The sequence below is a fragment of the Xyrauchen texanus genome, chromosome 8, assembly GCF_025860055.1.
Source record: "Xyrauchen texanus isolate HMW12.3.18 chromosome 8, RBS_HiC_50CHRs, whole genome shotgun sequence".
NCBI lineage: Eukaryota > Metazoa > Chordata > Actinopteri > Cypriniformes > Catostomidae > Xyrauchen > Xyrauchen texanus.
In genome coordinates, this window is record NC_068283.1 from 19,722,962 (window position 1) to 19,742,595 (window position 19,634).

General features: G+C 42.9%; 1 protein-coding gene across 1 annotated transcript in view; it reads left to right on the plus strand.

Annotated features, from left to right (window-relative positions):
• LOC127648085 (1-phosphatidylinositol 4,5-bisphosphate phosphodiesterase delta-3-A-like) overlaps positions 1 to 19,176 on the plus strand; it is a 51,599-nt gene extending 32,423 nt beyond the window's left edge. The window contains exons 3-15 of the mRNA XM_052132690.1: positions 596 to 824; positions 1,602 to 1,731; positions 3,875 to 4,100; positions 5,257 to 5,458; positions 5,970 to 6,114; positions 6,579 to 6,731; positions 10,077 to 10,232; positions 10,773 to 10,926; positions 12,493 to 12,609; positions 12,797 to 12,975; positions 13,261 to 13,396; positions 13,915 to 14,064; positions 14,624 to 19,176. Coding sequence (XP_051988650.1) covers positions 596 to 824; positions 1,602 to 1,731; positions 3,875 to 4,100; positions 5,257 to 5,458; positions 5,970 to 6,114; positions 6,579 to 6,731; positions 10,077 to 10,232; positions 10,773 to 10,926; positions 12,493 to 12,609; positions 12,797 to 12,975; positions 13,261 to 13,396; positions 13,915 to 14,064; positions 14,624 to 14,754 — 2,108 coding nt within the window. The 3' untranslated portion in view covers positions 14,755 to 19,176. The remainder of the gene's footprint in view (positions 1 to 595; positions 825 to 1,601; positions 1,732 to 3,874; positions 4,101 to 5,256; positions 5,459 to 5,969; positions 6,115 to 6,578; positions 6,732 to 10,076; positions 10,233 to 10,772; positions 10,927 to 12,492; positions 12,610 to 12,796; positions 12,976 to 13,260; positions 13,397 to 13,914; positions 14,065 to 14,623) is intronic.
• The last annotated feature ends 458 nt before the right edge of the window (positions 19,177 to 19,634 follow it).

Consider the following 19,634-nt stretch of genomic DNA (forward strand, 5'->3'; position numbering starts at 1 on the left):
GAAAAGTTCATTACATAAAAAATGGAATACACCGACCTTTAGTAACTTGATCGTCATTGAAATAGCAGTACATTTCTTATTTGTAGGAAAGCTTGTATATCCAAAGCCTCAACCTCCAAAGGCTATAAAGATTGTGGTTTGTTGTGTGGCCACATTGTGAAATTCTTTTGCCACTCTTTTGCACAGGTCATGTATTACACCTGCCAAATAAATCCTCTCACACACACAGAGTCAGGAAGTGTCACACACAGCAATTACATTTTGACCTTGCAATGACTTGACTTTTTTTTTCTCTGAGTGGCTTGGAAACAATCCTAGTTGTTTCCAGACTGTTTATGGTACCACTAACTAATCGAGTGTCACAGCCTTTTTCGAAGGATATAGCCAAGACTTACTGTTTAGATTAATGTTTTAGTGAAATGTATCATTTCTGTGTAATGTTCTGTGCACTATTTTGTTTTATTTATTTTTTTGTTTTGTTTGACCATGCATCAGAAAATGCAATTCAAACAGTTTTTAAAGAACAGATGATGTAATGATAATAACAGTAGAGCTCCAACTATACATTTTTTGTGTGATTTCTCCCTTCTCTCAGTCTCTGTGACAGAGGTGGAGTGTGTGCGTGAGGGATGTCAGTCAGAGTGTCTGCGACGAATGGCAGGTTTGGTTCCAGAGACACACTGCTTCACTGTGGTATTCCGCGGGGCTAGGAAGAGCCTGGATCTGTGCTGTCCCACACAGGAGGAAGCAGAGCACTGGGTCAGAGGCATCCGTACGCTCAAAGACCGCATCTCCAACATGAGCCAGAAAGAAAAGCTTGACCAATATCCTTATGGCCTACTGCAGCTATGCCTGCACAAAGGGTGCAACCACTTGTACAGATTCTTCTAAACTGCATGGAGACCCATGTTCCCTGTATATTAGTGCCATTTATAGCAACTGATACACAACAATTAGGCAATGTAAATCCAAATGCAAACAGCCTCTCCCTTACTGCGCATGATACAGTAGCTCAGAATAGCAAAGCAGAGAGAGAGAGAGTTGACTTAATATAGACCACATATGGATGCAGATATCTACAGTACAAACCACTCCACTGCACTAGTGAACCACAGAATCACTGCTGTTGTATCTCTCTTCATTTAATTTTCTCTTCCCTCCCACATCTTTTTCACTCTGTTTTCCTCTATTTACCTCTTTCTTATCTTTTTGCTTTTAACTTGTAAACCATTTGCTTTCCTTTCTCATCTTTAAGATATATTTTCTTTTTAATGATATTGTTTATACAGTTGCTGTCTATTTTAGAGTGCATGCACATTCTAATTTGAATTTTAAATGCACATATGGTAACACCTTTATTAAGTAGCTAGCTGTCCTTTGACATAGTAGGTACCCATGCTTTCAACGAAATGAGGTCTTATTGAGAATAACTGGATAAACAAAAAAATAGAGGTCTGCAGAGACATTAAATTGAAACCTGAACCAGGCCTGCAAACAAGACCCAACCTGGCCTGCCTAACAATTAAATTACAGTATTGTAATATACTGTGAATTGTGAATGTGTGGATGGCGGTTTGCATATTTTCCCTAATTGTACACACTTGGATTCGAGGCTATCTGAGATGTGCAGATCAAAACCAAGATGGAAAGATGAGCTATGATGAGGTGAAACACCTGCTACAGCTGATCAACATTGACCTGAATGAACAGTATGCACGTACCCTCTTTAAGGTTTGTGTGTGTGTGAGACAGTGTTATTTTACTGTTATATACATACTGTATATCTGCAGCAGACTGATCACACTGGGAATTCAGCAACAGTAGGTCTGTGCTTAACAAAACAAGAATCACTGCCCCCAGGGGCCAAAGCTAGAAGTGTTGTTGAACTTATGGGCATGTATGAGCTCCAGTTTCTTGGTGAAATGTCCACAGAGTGGCACCAAAAGCAAGCTGCATTAATAAATGTGAATGATGTAATACAGCCAACAGTTCTTTCAAAAGATAATACAACTGTGTCCATACTCCAAAGGGTTCAGAAAATACAACCATTTAAGTTCAAGTATATCATTTTCATGGTTTGTGCTCAAAAAGGGGGTGCAACAGGTTAAGTCAAATAACATCAAAGCGAAAATAGCACTTCATGATGACTCCTACTCTGCAGGTGAATATCTCTGATCACAGGTAAAGTTCAGTTAACCTCAAATATGAGATTCATCCATGCAGAAGAACGGTGGCAAAAAATCTTATTAAATCAAAGCTGCATTTAGATCCTGCTCTCTTGACTCCTCGCCTGCCTCGTTAAAGAAAGACTGACCCAAAAATGTATCTATCAACTGAATATTTGTAACTGTCTTGGGCCGACCTTCCGCTTGTGGATTAGTGTGCTCGCTTTTGGGGTATTGCGAGCCGACTGAACTATAGTGATTCACACTTAAAATGAATTTTTTGGATCAGTTTGAATTACCACCGCAATATAGACTTACCAGAGATTGGAAAACTCACTTGGAGGGAATGTATCAACATTAATCTGGAGAGTTTTTTTCCCTTCATGTAAGGATAAATCCAGTGCTCCTACCCTGCCAGTTCTCCTACTCTGTCATTTCTGTCCATGTTCACGATCACTGCCCGTGCTCATGACCACGGAGGTCATTCCCCTATCACTGCCAGTACCCACGACCATGGAGGCCGTTTCCCAGTTGCTGCCAGTGCTCCTAACTATAGTGATTCAACCCTCAGAGTTTTCCACAGCTCTGCTCTCAGCATCTTCCACGGCTCTGTCCACTCTCCCAGAGATGACTCCTCCAGCGGTTCTGTACACTGTCACAGAGACTCCTTCCCTGCTGGTTCCATCCAGCTTGAACTCTCTGGTTCTGTCCAGTTCCCTGGCCCTTCCTCCTTCGCTGGTTCCGTCCAGCATGGCTTATCTGGTTCTGTACAGTTTCCTGGCTCCTCCTTATCTTCCTGCTCAGCTGGCTCTCCACAGCCCTCGGGCTACACTGGCGCAACCGCAGTCTCCTGGCCAGCCAGATCCACCGTGGTCTTTGGAGTTGTGGTGTCAGCACAAGGGTTCCGACCCTCCGTCTCTACCTCGACCCTTAGAGCCCATGACTCCACCTAGACCCATCAACCCATTGGCTCCACCGTGGTCTGTCATCCCATCGTCTACACCAGGGTCCCTTGTCCCTCCGACTCCGCCTTGGTCTGTCAAACCCCTGGTTCCACCACGGAATTCTGGTCCCTTGGCTGCGCCTGGGCTCTCCACCCCTTCGGTTCCACCAGGGTCTTCCATCCTTCCAGCTCCACCTCAGCTCTCTGATCCCTCCAGCTCCAACTCAGCCCTCTGATCCTTCTGCTCCACCTTTGTCCTCCATGCCTGGAGCGTTGCCCTGGTTTGACATTCTTCCAGCTCTACCTTGGTCTCCAGTCTCCCTGACTTCGCCTTGGTTTTCCGTCTCCCGGGCTCCACCCTGGAGTGCTCCGCCAAAAGTTCCGCCATGGGTCACCTTCCCTGCGGCTCTGTCAGAGCATTCCATTCTCCAAGTCCAGTTACCCCAAGTCTCCTGTTCCACCTTGGTATCCAACTCTGCCAGCTACACCCAAGTCTCCTGCTCGGCATGCTCCACCCTGGTCAATTCCTCCAGCACCTCCCTGGTCTTCTGTTTTACTTTGTTCCACTGCTCCCCTTGCCCCTTATGCCACCATGAACCCACCACACACACACACCCCATGGACTTTTATTTTACATATTTTGCCAGTAAATTGATGTACAGTTTTATGTTTATTTTCAAATTGATTTGAATTTAGAGATCAACAATGGTGCTTACAGGTTTTGATTCTCAAAATCACATTCTTGATCTCTCTCTCTTCTCTGTAGAAGTGTGATCGGTCATGTGATGGGCGACTGGATCACGTGGAGATTGAGGAGTTTTGCCGTGAGCTCATGCGCAGGCCGGAGCTGGATGCAGTGTTCAGGCATTACTCCAGTAACGGCTGTGTGCTCACCACCATTGAGCTGCAGGATTTTCTTGGTGACCAGGGGGAGAATGCATCGCTGGCTCAAGTGCAGACTCTTATCCACACCTATGAGCTCAATGACTGGGGTACACTACCATCCTCTCAGCTTATTACAATCATTAATGCTTATTAAGTGTTTATTACATGTTAATAAACATGCTGTAGTTTAAATATTGAGAAAGCTCCATGTGATCTGAATATAGATTCTTGTAATCTTTATACTGTAACATCATCAGTTGTGGAACATCGGTTTTTCCCCATTTTAATAGCCTTACACTTCATGTCTAATAGTAATAACAACTTTTTTAATACAAGAAGTCACATGCAACATAAACTTAATGATTTTTCTTCAGCTTAATATAACCTTAGATAATGAAAGAAGACAAGAAAAAGAAGGAAAAATTAGAGAAACTCTGAATTTTTTATATAAAAATACTATATATTTTTTTACACATAATAAATAAATAAAATAAATACATTATTAAATGAATTATATTAATGTAGTTAATATATTAGTATATTATTGACACATTAGTATTTATTGATTAGTGATAATTATTATATGTATGATTATTATTGTTGTTATTATTATTATATTTATTGTTATTTATTATTATATTTATTATTACTATATTTGTTATTATTAATACTACACATGGACATGAAAATTGGTTACTTGCTCCTAATTGTTCAAACATGAAACTGAAGTTATTAATATGAGTTATGGCCAAAGGCTATTACAGTAGAAACAAAAGGAGCACATTCACCAGAGCCATAGCCTAGTGTTATATAGCATGTGCTCGTCCAATTTAAGCCTTAGTGCTTATGAAGGTGACATGAGTTTGAATCTCACGTTATTCATTTGTTGTTGTTTTACTTGTACACTGATAATGATGTACATTGGAAACGTTTTGTTCCTGCACTGAGCACTTTTTTGGCCTCTTAATAAATATCCTGAAAGATTTTTTGATGGACACTGTGTGCTAGCTTTTGCTCTCCTTTAATTTGTTGTTCAAGCCTTAATTTTCATTCTACTTTTACTGTCCAAAAATAAAATAAAGTTAAAGAAGGAGCCCACTTGAAACTAGCTCTGTCACCTGTTTCTAGAATAGAGGATAATAATGTAGTAATACCAAAGTTAAACAGTAAAATGTTTCTAAAGTTTATTCTAAATAAGTTCTCTATTGAACCTTGTTTATCTGTGTTAGCTTTTGAGAAATATTTTGTTCTTGTGTCCTTCAGCCCAGAAGAATTTATTCATGACCCAGAACGGTTTTACTATGTACATGCTTTCCAAAGAGAATGACATATTCAACCCTGATCATGCACACGTGTATCAGGACATGAGCAGACCACTGGCTCATTACTACATCTCTTCCTCTCATAATACCTACCTCACTAAAGATCAGGTTACCAGTGCCAGCAGCACAGAGCCTTATATCAGGTACAGCACCTACAAACACAAACTACAAACATGTTTCTGATTTTAAACTGGGTCAAAACGTCCAGCACAACAGAGTTTTACAGTTTGTCATGTACAGCTTGTACACATATACAAAAGAAGACAATATTGCACCCAAAAATGAAATTTCTGCCATCATTTAATCACCCGCATGCTGTTCCAAACCTGTATGGCACACCTGTCCATGGAACACAAAAGGGGATGTTAGGTAGAATAGCAGACTCAGTCAGCATTCACTTTCATTGCATATTTTATTTTCCATACAATGAAAGTTAATGGTGAGGCTGTTTGACTCTAACATTCTTCTTAACATCTTTTATATTACAAGGAAGAAAGAAAGCATACGTGTTTTGAACAACATAAGGGTTAGCAAATGATGACAGAATTAAAATTTTTAGGTGAAAAATTCACATAACCCTACTATGTTTAGATCTATCATTCCTTCTCTTTGTTCACGTGCTTGTGTTTCAATGTGTGTTGTTTGTGTGTTTAGAGCTCTGAATCAGGGCTGTCGCTGTGTTGAGCTGGACTGCTGGGATGGTGATAAAGGAGAACCCATGATCTACCATGGACACACTCTCACCTCTAAAGTGCTCTTTAAAGAAGTCATTGAGACCATTGCCCAGTATGCCTTCAAGGTGCAGAAATGTGAAGCGTAACAACAACCTATATAGAAAAAATTTAATATTATGAATAAAAATGGATTAGCATACTGTACCAAAGATTTACTTTGATTTTACTTTGTTGCATCATGGTACACTGTAAAAAGTGGTAACCTGCAATTGTTACCTTAAGGAGCTATTTTACCTGATTAAAATGAGTTGTGTTGGTGTAACCTAGTATTTTCAGTTTGATTCAGTGATGTTAAAGAATATTTTTGACTTGAAAATCCAGTTAATTTTGAAGTTACAACATGAAGAATATTTTTTAGTGTGTAATTGTACTTCAGCATGCTGTGATGGTATTAGATTGTAATGCCATGGTACTTTGATAGGATTCTGAATGATAGCTTGTTCATGTATCTTGGTGTTTACAACTTCAAAGAACTATTGTATTACCATGGTAAATGGCCAAAAATGTAAATGTTTCTCCCTCTCTGCAGGCATCCCCATGTCCTCTGATCTTGTCTCTGGAGAATCATTGCTCAGTGGAGCAACAGGCCGTGATGGCCCAGCACCTTTGCTCCATTCTGTGCAGAAAGCTCCTGAGACGGCCGCTCAATGATCTACCACTCGAACAACTGCCCTCACCTGAGGTCATGTGCTTAAATCTTCCTGTTGTTTTATCCACATTTCTGTATATATATATATATATATATATATATATATATATATATATATATATATATATATATACTGTATGTATGTATATTGTTTTTTGTTATTATTATTATTGTCTGTTCTTATTTAAATGTTAAGCACAAACTGTAGATATTATTGTATATCTCTTGCATTAATTTCTCAATTAGATACATACAAATCCATGTATTTCTATGTGCCTTTATGGCTCTGTTTGAAATAGCATAATACCATACCAGTCATACTCTTCAAGTTTGGAAAACACAGATGACGTACTATATTTGACTAAAGTATTCAAACGAGCATGTTATGCTGGGTACTACATTATATAATGCAAGGCACTTGTCCTTTAATTTCCAGTGAAACTGAAGTAATATTAGTAATGTCATGTCATTTTACCCCCTTTTTTTAAACAAAACTGGATTCAAGTGCAAAATAACGTCTAGGTTACGTATGTAACCTCCGTTCCCCGATGGAGGGAACGAGATGTTGTGTCAGAGAAGCGACACTAGGGGTCTCTCTTGAGCGCCGATATCCACCTCTGATCTATGAAAAAAGGCCAATGAGAAGTTGGCAGCCAGTATTTGCATATCCCGCCCCCGGACATATGGGTATTTAAGCGGCGCAAATATGGGAGTTCATTCAGGATTTTTCTGAGAAGCCGGAAATGGTCTGGCCACAACAGTGGCTCGTGGCTGAGCCATGTACGTGAACTGCTGATAAAGGAGCGAGCAGGTATTCTTCTTCAGGGCGAGGTTGGTCGCTGAGCACAGTTCCTGCAGCGTGTCGGGATCAGGGCCACCCCCGTGCATGTTTTGCAGTGCCTTAACTTGGTGGACCTGCAGGAGAGCCATGGCATGCAGGGCGGAAGCGGCGCGTCCGGTGGAGCTGTAGGCCTTCGCGTCAGCGAGGATGTTGCTCTACAGGTCCGGGAAGGGAGTACAGGGTGGCCCCGCCAGGTGGTAGGGCTTCCGGGGCATAGATGGAGCGCAACTGCCCTATCCACCTGGGGAAATCGCCGTGTACCCATGGCACGCTCCGCCGTCGAGGGTGGCGAGGGCGGATGAGCAGGTGGCGGTGTGACGAGTGGAGAAGGGTGCTCTCCACGAAGACGTCAGCTCATCATGCAGGCTGTAAGCGGCGCCCAGACCCCAGGAACCAGTCATCCAGCCGTGATGGCTGTGGGGAGGATGGACGGTTCCAATCCAAGCCCACGCTGTTGGCTGCATGTCGGCCATCTGTGCGTCGACCTCAGCCTGGGCATGCAGGCCCGAAAGCGGCAGCCCAGGGGAGTCCTCAGCGTCAGATACCATGCCCTCCGATGCCGCGGCAAGCTCATCTGCTTTGAACGCTGGAGGGTAGGCGGACTGGCTATAAGGCGAGTCGCCGTTGCCTCGAGCACGGACGGGAGTCAACGAGCGTGCTGGGGTGCGGGTGGTCCGAGGGGGCGTACCCGGCGGAGCTGCACCCGCTGCCATCCCCAAATCGCTTCCATCGCCAACCGCATTGTCCTAAATCCCGTGGGAAGAAGGAGCAACGCGGGGGGCGGCTGGAGTGGCTTGCTTACGGTTGTAAGCAAGCCGCGACCGCAACGTTGTCATGGTCATGTTCTCGCAGTGAGAACATGAACCATCCACAAACGCAGCCTCGGTGTGATCGCTACCCAGACACACGAGACAACGCCTGTGGCCGTCTGAAGCGGTGAGCACTCTACCGCATCCAGAAACAACACAGGGGCGGAAAGACATCTTTATAAAGACGTGTCCTTAAAAGGACGTTCAACGCCGCTGTGTTTTGCTCTTTTAGAGGAAATTACTCTTTTAAATAAAATCACTCTTTTATGAAAAAAACTTGTGAGAGTTCTTTTAATCTGTGCTGTCGAAGCACCCAGGGGCAGGAATGCACAGCTGTGCAAACAGGAGAAAGCCGCTGTTGTGCACCGTAAGGTCCAACAGCATGCAGCAGAGGAATTACAGGAACTCGGTGTGTAACACGCAGCAATTGCAGACACGACCATCGGCTCCGAAGAAATTTTCTGAATGAACTCCCGTATTTGCGCCACTTAAATACCTGTATGTCCGGGGGCGGGATATGCAAATACTGGCTGCCAACTTCTCATTGGCCTTTTTTCATAGATCAGAGGTGGATATCGGCGCTCAAGAGAGACCCCTAGTGTCGCTTCTCTGACACAACGTGGAGAGAGCGACAGAAGGGGAACCATGTTTATTTCTGATTGCTTACTTAATAAATGAAAAGGAATAGTTGAATAATTTAAAGGAATAGTTCATCCAAAAATGAAAAATCATTAGGCCCTTTCACACCTACAGTTCTGGTAATTTTGCCTAAGTAAGTTTCTAGATGAGAACTCTTAAGAGGAACGGGACTCCCATGGAGACTTTACCCATGTTGCAGTACTGACCATAGATATACAGTATGTACGGTATCGACCATATTTCTTGTGACGTTATATACACTCGCGATTCCTTAGCAATAACAACAACCACAAAATCAACAACACCAATGGAGGATGCCAGTATTTGAATTACAGTTTTGTTAGGGCTGTTTTATACGAACATTTAATAGTTTAAACAACAGCGGTTTTGGATGAACGGAACTCTTTGAACAGTTTTAAAAGCACCTTATTTCATCCAACCTTCATCCATCCTGTTACATCCTCCAAAGGCAGTAATTTCCAGTTTTCAGATGCAGCCTGTGTCTTCAGGTCACAGTTTAAACTGGGCTAGTGAGCCGTGTGTTTGGTGATCCATGCTGCAGCCAGAGTGAGTGATGAGACGAGATGGTGAATTACTGTGCTGAAATACTCATTGACTTAAAGACGTCTTGATGCAAGTTAATAACGCAATGCTTCTATCTTGTAAACTAGATTTCATGATGGTTTAGTGTATGATAAAGTTCAATTACCCACTCTACTTAATCTGTTTTTCACCCACGCCCAGGGGTTAAATTCGGTTTTCAGAGTTGGGTGAACTCTAAAATTGGGTAATGTCGCAGCTGCCCGAAATTTCCAGCTACCTGAAACATTTTTTATATTTCCTGTATGAAGAATATTCCTTCTCACTCTGTGCTGTTTTCAAGACTCTTCTTAATGACACAATTCATCCAAATGATTTTAAGAGTTTTGTAGTCCACTCCAGCTTCTGACATTTGATAATTATTGTTGTTTACTTATTGCTTGCTTACTGACACAATTTTCTCAAACTTCTATCTCCCAAGTCTCAACAAAGTGTTTGTGGTATTGGTGAACAGTTCTATCGCTCATATTTCATTTTTTCATACTGTAGGAGTTGATGGGGCGGATCCTGCTGAAAGGGAAGAAGATGAATGGTCAGCTGGGGAAGACTGACAGCTTCACTAGTTTCACAGTAAGCTCAGATTCAGAAGAGTCAGCGGCTGGAGGGGGTGGTAACAAGGGCTCGACCAAAAAGGATCCTGGAAAGGTGAATGCATTCATAATTTAGTGTAAAGACCATTAGTGTAAATTATTTCATAATTTAAATGTAATAAAGCAAAGTTCATTACAAATCATATTATCAGCATACCATCAGTAGATTATATCATCAAGAATTTAAGTGAAAATCTGAAGAAGAAAAATCTTAAAACATTTGGTATGTCCCCTTTTTGCTTTAAATATAGCATACAATCTTAATTTTATGTAATATTTGTTAATAATTTCTAAAACTTTCTATTTACTGGGTTTAAATAAAAAAAAAAAAGGTCTCCGACTTTTGGATCACACTGTTTTAGCACAGCATTTGGCATATTTGATAATTTTTTGGCATATTTTTCTAGTATTTTATGGTTACATCTCTATATACGTATTGTAGGCTACATTATTTACATACTGTACATACTGTATCTGATTTTTAATTGTACACAGGGAAGAAATGTGTGTATACTGATGAAAATGCCTAAATTGTTTCTCTAAAAAATCTACCTGTATGTATGTATGCATTTATGTGTATAAATTCCCTCCCCAGCTTGCGAGTTCTAAACTTAGTCCAGAGCTTTCAGATCTGGTGGTGTACTGTGAGAGCGTGCCATTTAGTAGTTTTGACACAGCCAGTCAGAGACCACCCAGTGCAATGTCCTCTTTTTCTGAGAATGATGCACTCAAACTCATCAAAGACTCAGGTGAGATGAACAGAACAAACTTTGCAATCTAACACTGTATATTTACTGGTGCCTTGTCATGTTCTGTATGCTTTAGGTCTGTAGATATGCTACCACAATATGTCAAGAGTATGTGTGTTTTTGTTTGCTATTTGCCGGCTTTGGTATTTCCTGTGTGTGGGTTTTTGTCAAAAAGAGTGTTGGAAATGCTACTCATAATTTAAAGGAGTAAAAGTGCAGTTCAGCTGTCATTTTGAAAAAAAATAGTTAGTCTGAATCTATCTTTTCCCCGAAGAAGCGACACTAGGGGTCTCTCACGCATCTCTGAACTTGAGAAAAGGCCAATGAGAAATTGGCAGACAGAATTTGCATGTCCCGCCCCCCGACATACGGGTACAAAGGGAGGGAAAGGCATCTGTCCATTCAGAAATTTTCTTCGGAGCCTACCGGTTGTGTAATCAGCGAGCTGCTATTCACAAGGGTGTTCACTTCATCTCTATGAGCAAATGCTGTTGGATCTACTGCGCATATCAGCGGCTTTCTCCTTCTCTGCACAGCACTTGGGCACTTCGACAGCGCTTTTAAGAGAGAATGTTTTCCTAAAATAATTTATTTCTCTATAAGGGCAATACACAGCTGGGGTTGAACGTCCTTTTCAGGACGCGTCTTTTTAAAGATATTTTTCCACCCCTGTGTAGTTCCTGGATGCGGTTGAATTTCTCTCCACTTCTGACAGTCATAAGAGCTGCCTCGTGTGCCTGGGCTGCGATCACACTCAGGCAGCGTTTTATGAATGGTTCATGTTCTCAGTGCGAGAACATAGCCATAGTCCACCAGGCCAAGGCACTTGAAGATCTGCACTTGGGTAGTCCTGTTCCTGATGTGCTTTAGGAACTGCGCTCAATGACCAATCGAGCCCCCGCGGGGCCACAAAGGTCACAGCGCCGGCACTCGGACGGGCGATGGCCACCCTGTGGTCCAGTAGCATCATCTATGGCTGGACCTGGTCGAGATACGGGAGGTAGACAAAGCACGCTTTCTCAAATGCCCCCATCTCCCAGCTCAGTGTATTCGGAGGCACCGTTGACGACTTTGCCCAGCAGTCCTCGGCCCAGCGGTGAAGAAACAGACGGAGGACAAATCATGCCCCGCCGCCGTACCAACGCGGGCCTTGCTCCGTCTGCTCACCGAGGGCGTCCCCCTGCGGCTTCCAAACGTCAGGCAGCTCCGCTTCAACCTGGGCCCAGCTCTCAGCCCCAGCGTCGAGCACCCCGCAGGAGGCGCACACCCACATCTCCCGAATGTCAGTGATAATTTTGTATGTGTTAGTGTTAATTGAAATCACAAATAGGGGGGCACCGGACGATCTATGCTCTCCCGTCTTCCCCTCTGACGCCAGGCCTGTTGTCACTGAAACAGCTTCTCTATTTTGAAAACAGCTAAACTACTGTTGAAATCTCTGCTTTTAGTTACTGCTTAGTAGTATTACATATGAGAAGACAAAAGTATTCTTTCTCATTGTGGTTGCATATCTGTGTCAGTGCATGTATTTGATTATGCATGTGCAAATGTTTTTGTCCTCTGTAGGAAAGCTATTTGTTCAACACAACAGTAGGCAGCTGAGCAGGATTTATCCATCAGGCCAGAGGCTACAGTCCTCCAACTACGACCCACATGACATGTGGAACGCCGGTTGCCAGATGGGTAAGCTCACTGACCATTCTGTCAGACAGCTTGATAGTTGTAGTTGCATACCTATAAGTATTGCATTTAATGCTTATAGCATTTTTTTGAGTTACCAGATATGTAATAATTAAATAATAAAGCAAATAGTCATTCTTTTGATTCTGAAGCCATTTCATTTTGCTTAATTCTTCTCTCTATTTTCCAGTGGCTATGAACTTCCAGACACCAGGACAGCAGATGGATCTGAACCAGGGACGTTTTCTGACCAATGGGCGCTGTGGATATGTGCTCAAACCTGACTTCCTGTGTCAGCCTAAGTCTAACTTTGACCCTGAGAACACAGGTGGAGGGCCAGGACATACACCTACACAACTTACAGTGCGGGTTAGCAACACCTCCACTATCTGTGCATTGGCCAATCAAGGATCTTATGACCCCAGTGCAAAAATATTTAACCCGGTAGCTGTGAAAGCACGGGGCTGTCTACACCAAGGTCTAAACCCGTTTGCATTAAATAATTAAGTAACAAGCTTAATAAGATTTTCCAAGAATCGTTGCGGTATAGTACCAAAAATACACTGAACAAAAAATTATAAATATTGATCAATTTCTCCTGTGCCTTGCAAATACGTTTTACTCTACACAAGGTTAATTTTGTTTCTCCCATAGGTGATCTCAGCCCAGCAACTTCCCAAGATAAACACTGACAAGCCCAACTCCATTGTGGACCCGCAGGTCTGGGTGGAGATCCATGGAGTTTCCATTGATAAGGCTCGTGCCAAAACCCAGCGCATTGACAACAATGGTAAGGCCATTGAATTGCATTGCACTGTGCATTGTGATTGGACCGTGATTACAGTCTCTACTGTAATATTAGGTATGATCTATTGGTTGTGTAATCAGTTTTAATCCACTGAACATTCATAGTGGAACTGAGTGTGTTTAATACATTGTAGTATACTATTGTATAATTTGTTAGATCTGCAAAAATAATAAAGTGTGATAGAAACATTAGAAGTGGTTGTTCTAGAGGTATTCACATTGTTTACAATGTTCTGTTAACTTAATCATAGTGTTGCAGCTGAAACCCCTGCATATTCACATTTTTCACATTATTGGTATTGTCACGAGAAAACTGGGGTGTCTGGTTACCCTACCTATTTTGCCACATTAATATTGTCCTTGACATGCTTCATTCAACAAGTTACACTGTATTTTATTCAAAATGCTTCTGACTTGATTCAAATGAACAGCTTTTTTTTTTTATCAAGTTTGGATCATGACTGTGTGTGTGTGTGTGTGTGTGTGTGTGTCCACCTGCAGGTTTTAACCCACGCTGGGATTGCACTCTTAGCTTTCAGTTACAGGTGCCTGAACTGGCCTTGGTGCGTTTTATGGTGGAAGATCACGATCACACTAGCAAGAATGATTTTATAGGCCAGTTTACACTGCCCTTCACCAGCCTACGAACAGGTAAATGTGCGTGTGTGTGTGTGTGTGTGTGTGTGTGTGTGTGTGTGTGTGTGTGTGTGTGTGTGTGTGCGAGTTTGGTTTATACTTACAGAAAGATGATTGTATACAGTATATATACTGTATGCTTTCCTGTTGAAGATATCGGTGTCTTAGTTTATTTTACAACAGCTGTATGAATGTATACTGTTAATTGTATAACGTGTATATCCCCCACTAAATGCTGTTCAATGAAGAATAACATACATTTTTCTGGGCAAAATAATGGAAATATCGAGCAATGTTTTTTTGTCCATGACATTAAATAACAGGACCAAGCTTTGCCTTAAAAACAGCTTCAGTCCTTCTTGGAACGCAATCTATCTGTCTGTCTCTCTATCGTTCTAGTCTTTCTTTCTCTTTCTTTGTCTCTTTCTTAAATATAAAAATCACAGACCAACCTAATGACTTGCCTTTGCAGCTGCATTTGTACCAATTTGAAGTTCAACACCTCTTTATGTGATATTGTTTTTATAATTTGTTTTAAATTGCAGATATGTTACATGTTTTTATGATCCTCCAGGTTATCGTCATGTTCACCTGCTTAAAGCAGATGGATCAAGTCTGTCTCCTGCGACTCTCTTCATCCATGTCAAGATGATACAACGAGGACTTCATATTAAAACAGTTTCTGAGTGTATGGGCAAGACCTGATTCAACATGATTCTTGGGATGCTAATTTCTGAAACTACCCTCCCAAAGGAAAAACCTCAGTATTGTTTTTAATGTCTTTTTCCATAGAGACATAGATTTCAATGCCTCTGTGAGCCTTGATATCAGAAATTTTAACACGTTTTATGATAATTTTATGTTTTAATTAACTAAACAAAAACTTTATTCTGGATATGCTGGACACGATTTCAAATGTACAATTTCCGTGTTATAAAAATTAACTGTCTATGACTAGAGTATGTTTGTCTTAGAATTTGAATTTTGTAATATTGTAGGTGGATTTAACGCGATCAACTGTGATAACAGGGTAAAAATATGATGTGGAGAAAGAATATATCGAAAGCATGACAAGTACTGTATGTGGAAGGTATCATGAGGGTAATGACTACGTTTTTGTATTCAACGATGTTTGTAATTGATGTAGACACATAAGCATTTCAATAGATTATTGCACAGATAGAAGTGGAGGTGTTGCTAACCCTGGGTGTTCTCAGGGTCAAAGTTAGACTTATAGAGACTTAAAGAGTAATATATCTCAATATTTTATCTTTTTGTAATTTATCTTTTTTTGCATTAATGATTTAACACAATATCTGTGATAGAGCAGATTTTATCATTAAAGCTAAAAGCACGCATTGCACATGTGCAGTGTCCTAAGCTGTCCAAATGTGGCAAATTATACAACTTTTAGACAGCTTGTGCTGCTGTGTAGTCAACTGCAGCCCTTTTCCACTAGATACACCTGTAACATTTTAACATGTAGAAAATCACCTTGATTTCAGTTAAAGTGACACTTGTAAAGGTTTTGTATTTTGTTTTTGCTGCCTGTTGTAGTCTATGGCAATTAATGTGTAACATGTTATCAACTGCTTCTTTGCAGATTTTCTATTCTCTTTGTAGAAAGAAGAAAGTTCTCTTACATCTTCTATGTTAATGTCTTACTCGTTATTCAGGACGGTGTTATTCATGTGTGTGATTGATTTTAAGGATTGTAAATGGAAACAATACATGTTTTTCTTTTTCAAGAGTGTGTTTTGAAATAATTAATTATTAATCATATTAATTGAACTACATGTAGTATTAACATTTATTTGATCAAAACCAGACATTCATTGCAATTCTGCATCCTCAGAACTGCCCAACTACATTTCCTCACAGATCATGCCAAATAATTTTAATTTTTATTTAATTTTTTTTACAATAATTTATGCCTACATTTTACAAATTTGTCTAAAATTATACCTAATGTCACGCCACCCTGAGGGAGGGAATGAGACATTGTGTCGAATGAAGTGACACAAGGGGTCTTCCTTGGGAGCCTCGCGTACCTCTGAACTTGAGAAATGGCAAATGAGAAATTGGCAGACAGAATTTGCATGTCCCGTACGTGGACATACGGGTATAAAGGGAAGCGGGCGTGTGTTTGTCAGTAAGGTTTTTGAACTGAGGAGCCAAGAATAAGTTACGGCCATTTACAGTGGTAGATCCAGTGTCGTGGCAGAAGGGACACAAAGTCTCGTTCTGTCCCTCAGGGAACAGAGGTTACAACCTTAACCGTGATGTTCCCCTTCTGTCACTCACTTGACGTTGTGTCGAATGAAGTGACACAAGGGGTCCCATTCAACAGCGACATGCACTAGAACGTGTTACGTGAACTGCTGACACAGGTGCAAGCAGGTTGCTGCATGCTAGAAGCAACTGTATCGGCTGCACGTAACCCTCCCCAATGTCTCTCGCATAGATTGTAAATCTTAATGCTATGAAATGCGTCGGGGAAGGCGGTATTTCCCGATCCTATTCTTTCAGAGGGAAAGACCCTGCGGAGGTCACATCCTGCCCAAACTAGGGGGAGGTGACATGTGGCTAATACGCCACGTGGGTTGTCAAGCCACACATGGGAGCGGTGTGGTGGTAGGTACTACCTGATGAGGGAGGAGCTCTACAAACATGGCGACCGGGGGCAGTGGGACTGCCCAAGGGAGACGCGGGCCCGCTGACAGGGGGACCATACCGCGGAAAATACATCACAGGGAGTTGCCTGAAGAGGGAATTAAGCCTGTGGAGCCCTACCCCAGTACAGAACACTTGTGGCTCGTAGTGGGTCTGGTCGCAAATTCCTCCGCTGAATTTGGCTGGATGACCCAGGAAGTGGGGAAATCGCTCTTTTATTAACAATGTGGGAAAACAAGGATTTTCCTGCCAGCTCTCCACCATGGAATGGAGTGGTCTTGGTACCAGCTCCGGAGAGAACGTCTGACTCCCTGGGTCTTCCATCCCAGGAGTACTTAGGAGCCTTCCGGGTCCTAGAGGAAGTCCTGGAGATGGGGGGCATGCACCACCTGCGAGGTGCTCGATGCTGGGGCTGAGAGCTGGGCCCGGGTTGAGGCAGAGCTGCCTGTTGCTTGGATGCAGGGGGACGCCCTCGGGCATTATGTGCGAGATTGCTTCCATTTGCCTCCTTACCACTGAAGACTACTTGGTGAAGTCGTCGATGGTGTTGCCGAAGAGGCCAAGCTGGGAGAGGGGGGCGTTGAGAAAGCGTGCCTTGTCAACGTTGCGCATCTCGACCACGTTCAGCCATAGGTGAAAAGCGAGGTCGGTGGCAGTTCCTGTGGCACGTCAGGATCAGGACTGCCCAAGTGCAGATATTTAAGTGCCTTGGCTTGGTGGACTTGCAGGAGAGCCATGGCATGCAGGGCAGAGGCGGCCTGTCCAGTGGCACTGTAGGGCTTTCGAAGTCAGTGACGACATCATCCTACAGGCCTTGAAGGAGAGTACTGGACGATCCCGCCAGGTGGCGGCGTTCTCGGGGCACAGGTGTAACGCAACCGCCTTATCCACTTGGGGGGACCTCCTTGTACCTACTTGCCCCACCGTCAAGGGTAGCGAAAGCGGATGAGCTATGAGTGGCGCCCTGATCCGAGGAACCGATCGACTAGCCATGACCGCAACGTTGCCATGGCTATGTTCTCGCACTGAGAAATATGAACCATTCATAAAATGCTACCTGCTACTGTGATCGCAGCCCAGGCACGCGAGGCAGCTCTTATGACCGTCAGAAGCGGAGAGAAATCGACCCATACTGAAACGAACGTTCAACGCCTGCTTTGTATTACTCCTTACCACTGAAGACTACTTGGTGAAGTCGTCGATTGTGTTGCTGAAGAGGCCAAGTTGGGAGAGGGGGGCGTTGAGAAAGCGTGCCTTGTCAACGTTGCGCATCTCGACCACGTTCAGCCATAGGTGAAAAGCGAGGTCGGTGGCAGTTCCTGTGGCACGTCAGGATCAGGACTGCCCAAGTGCAGATATTTAAGTGCCTTGGCTTGGTGGACTTGCAGGAGAGCCATGGCATGCAGGGCAGAGGCGGCCTGTCCAGTGGCGCTGTAGGGCTTTCGAAGTCAGTGACGACATCATCCTACAGGCCTTGAAGGAGAGTACTGGACGATCCCGCCAGGTGGCGGCGTTCTCGGGGCACAGGTGTAACGCAACCGCCTTATCCACTTGGGGGGACCTCCTTGTACCTACTTGCCCCACCGTCAAGGGTAGCGAAAGCGGATGAGCTATGAGTGGCGCCCTGATCCGAGGAACCGATCGACTAGCCATGACCGCAACGTTGCCATGGCTATGTTCTCGCACTGAGAACATGAACCATTCATAAAATGCTACCTGCTACTGTGATCGCAGCCCAGGCACGCGAGGCAGCTCTTATGACCGTCAGAAGCAGAGAGAAATCGACCCATACTGAAACGAATGTTCAACGCCTGCTTTGTATTGCTCTTTTGTGAGTGAAAATAAGCTCTTTTAGAGAAATAAAACTCTCTTAGGAGGGAGAATACTCATTTAGACAGAAGCACTGTCGAAGCGTCCAAGGGCGTGGACTGCACAGCGTGAAGAGAGAGAGAACGCTGATGGAAATGCGCCGTAGATCCAACAGCAGTGCTCTGCCAACAGAGGTGAGTGGAACAGTAGTGAGACTCAGCTTGCTGCTGCACAACTGCTCGGCTCCGAAGAAAAAATCTGACTGACAGACACGACCGCTTTCATTCGACACAGTGTCGAGTGAGTGACAGAAGGGGAACTATTGTGCCCTTTAATTACTTTTGCATGAATGCATGTGTGTGAGACAGACACACAGTCCTGGACACGTTGACTCTTCTGCCACAGCAAAAGTGGATAAATGACCAAGTCTTTTGGTAATAACATGCACATGACTAATCAAGGTACCCTTAAGGGGTGCTTTTTTGTACCTCTAGTTAAAATGTATAACTTGTTTTTGGTTACATAACTGTAGCCTAAGGACCTATTGTGAAAATGTGTGTGTGTGTATATATATATATATATATATATAAGGTTTGACTGCTCTGATTAAAGAGTTTCAAAGTGGTTTGTCTAATAAAGTATTTAAGGGGCCGTTCACACCGAATGCATTTTTTGTGTCAATCTGTGCTCTTTTCCTATTGTTTTTCTATGTAAACGTGCCGGACGGACGTCTTTGACTCAATTTGTTATTCAGGGTCTCTTTCAGTGTCTCTGTTTCTAGAGGGTAACACCCCGGCAACCTGTCTTGCATGAGTCTCATTTGCTGTTAACAAGGTTTGGTTTAGGTTTAGAGGTAGGGTCAAGGTTAGTTTTAGGGGTAGGTGTAGGGTTTACGTAGGACAAATAAAAACAGTGTTTGAACGTCGCATGCGACTCTTGCGAGACTTTAGGTAACCCAAGCAGCATCTCGCGCAGGAGCGTCATGTTCTTTAGACTTCATGTCAGGTAGAAAAAAAAGAGTCAACTTTTATAAGCGTGTCTCGAGACTATGCGATGCGTGTTTTTTGTAGTGCTCAGTCTGATGGCCAATTAGAATTTGATTT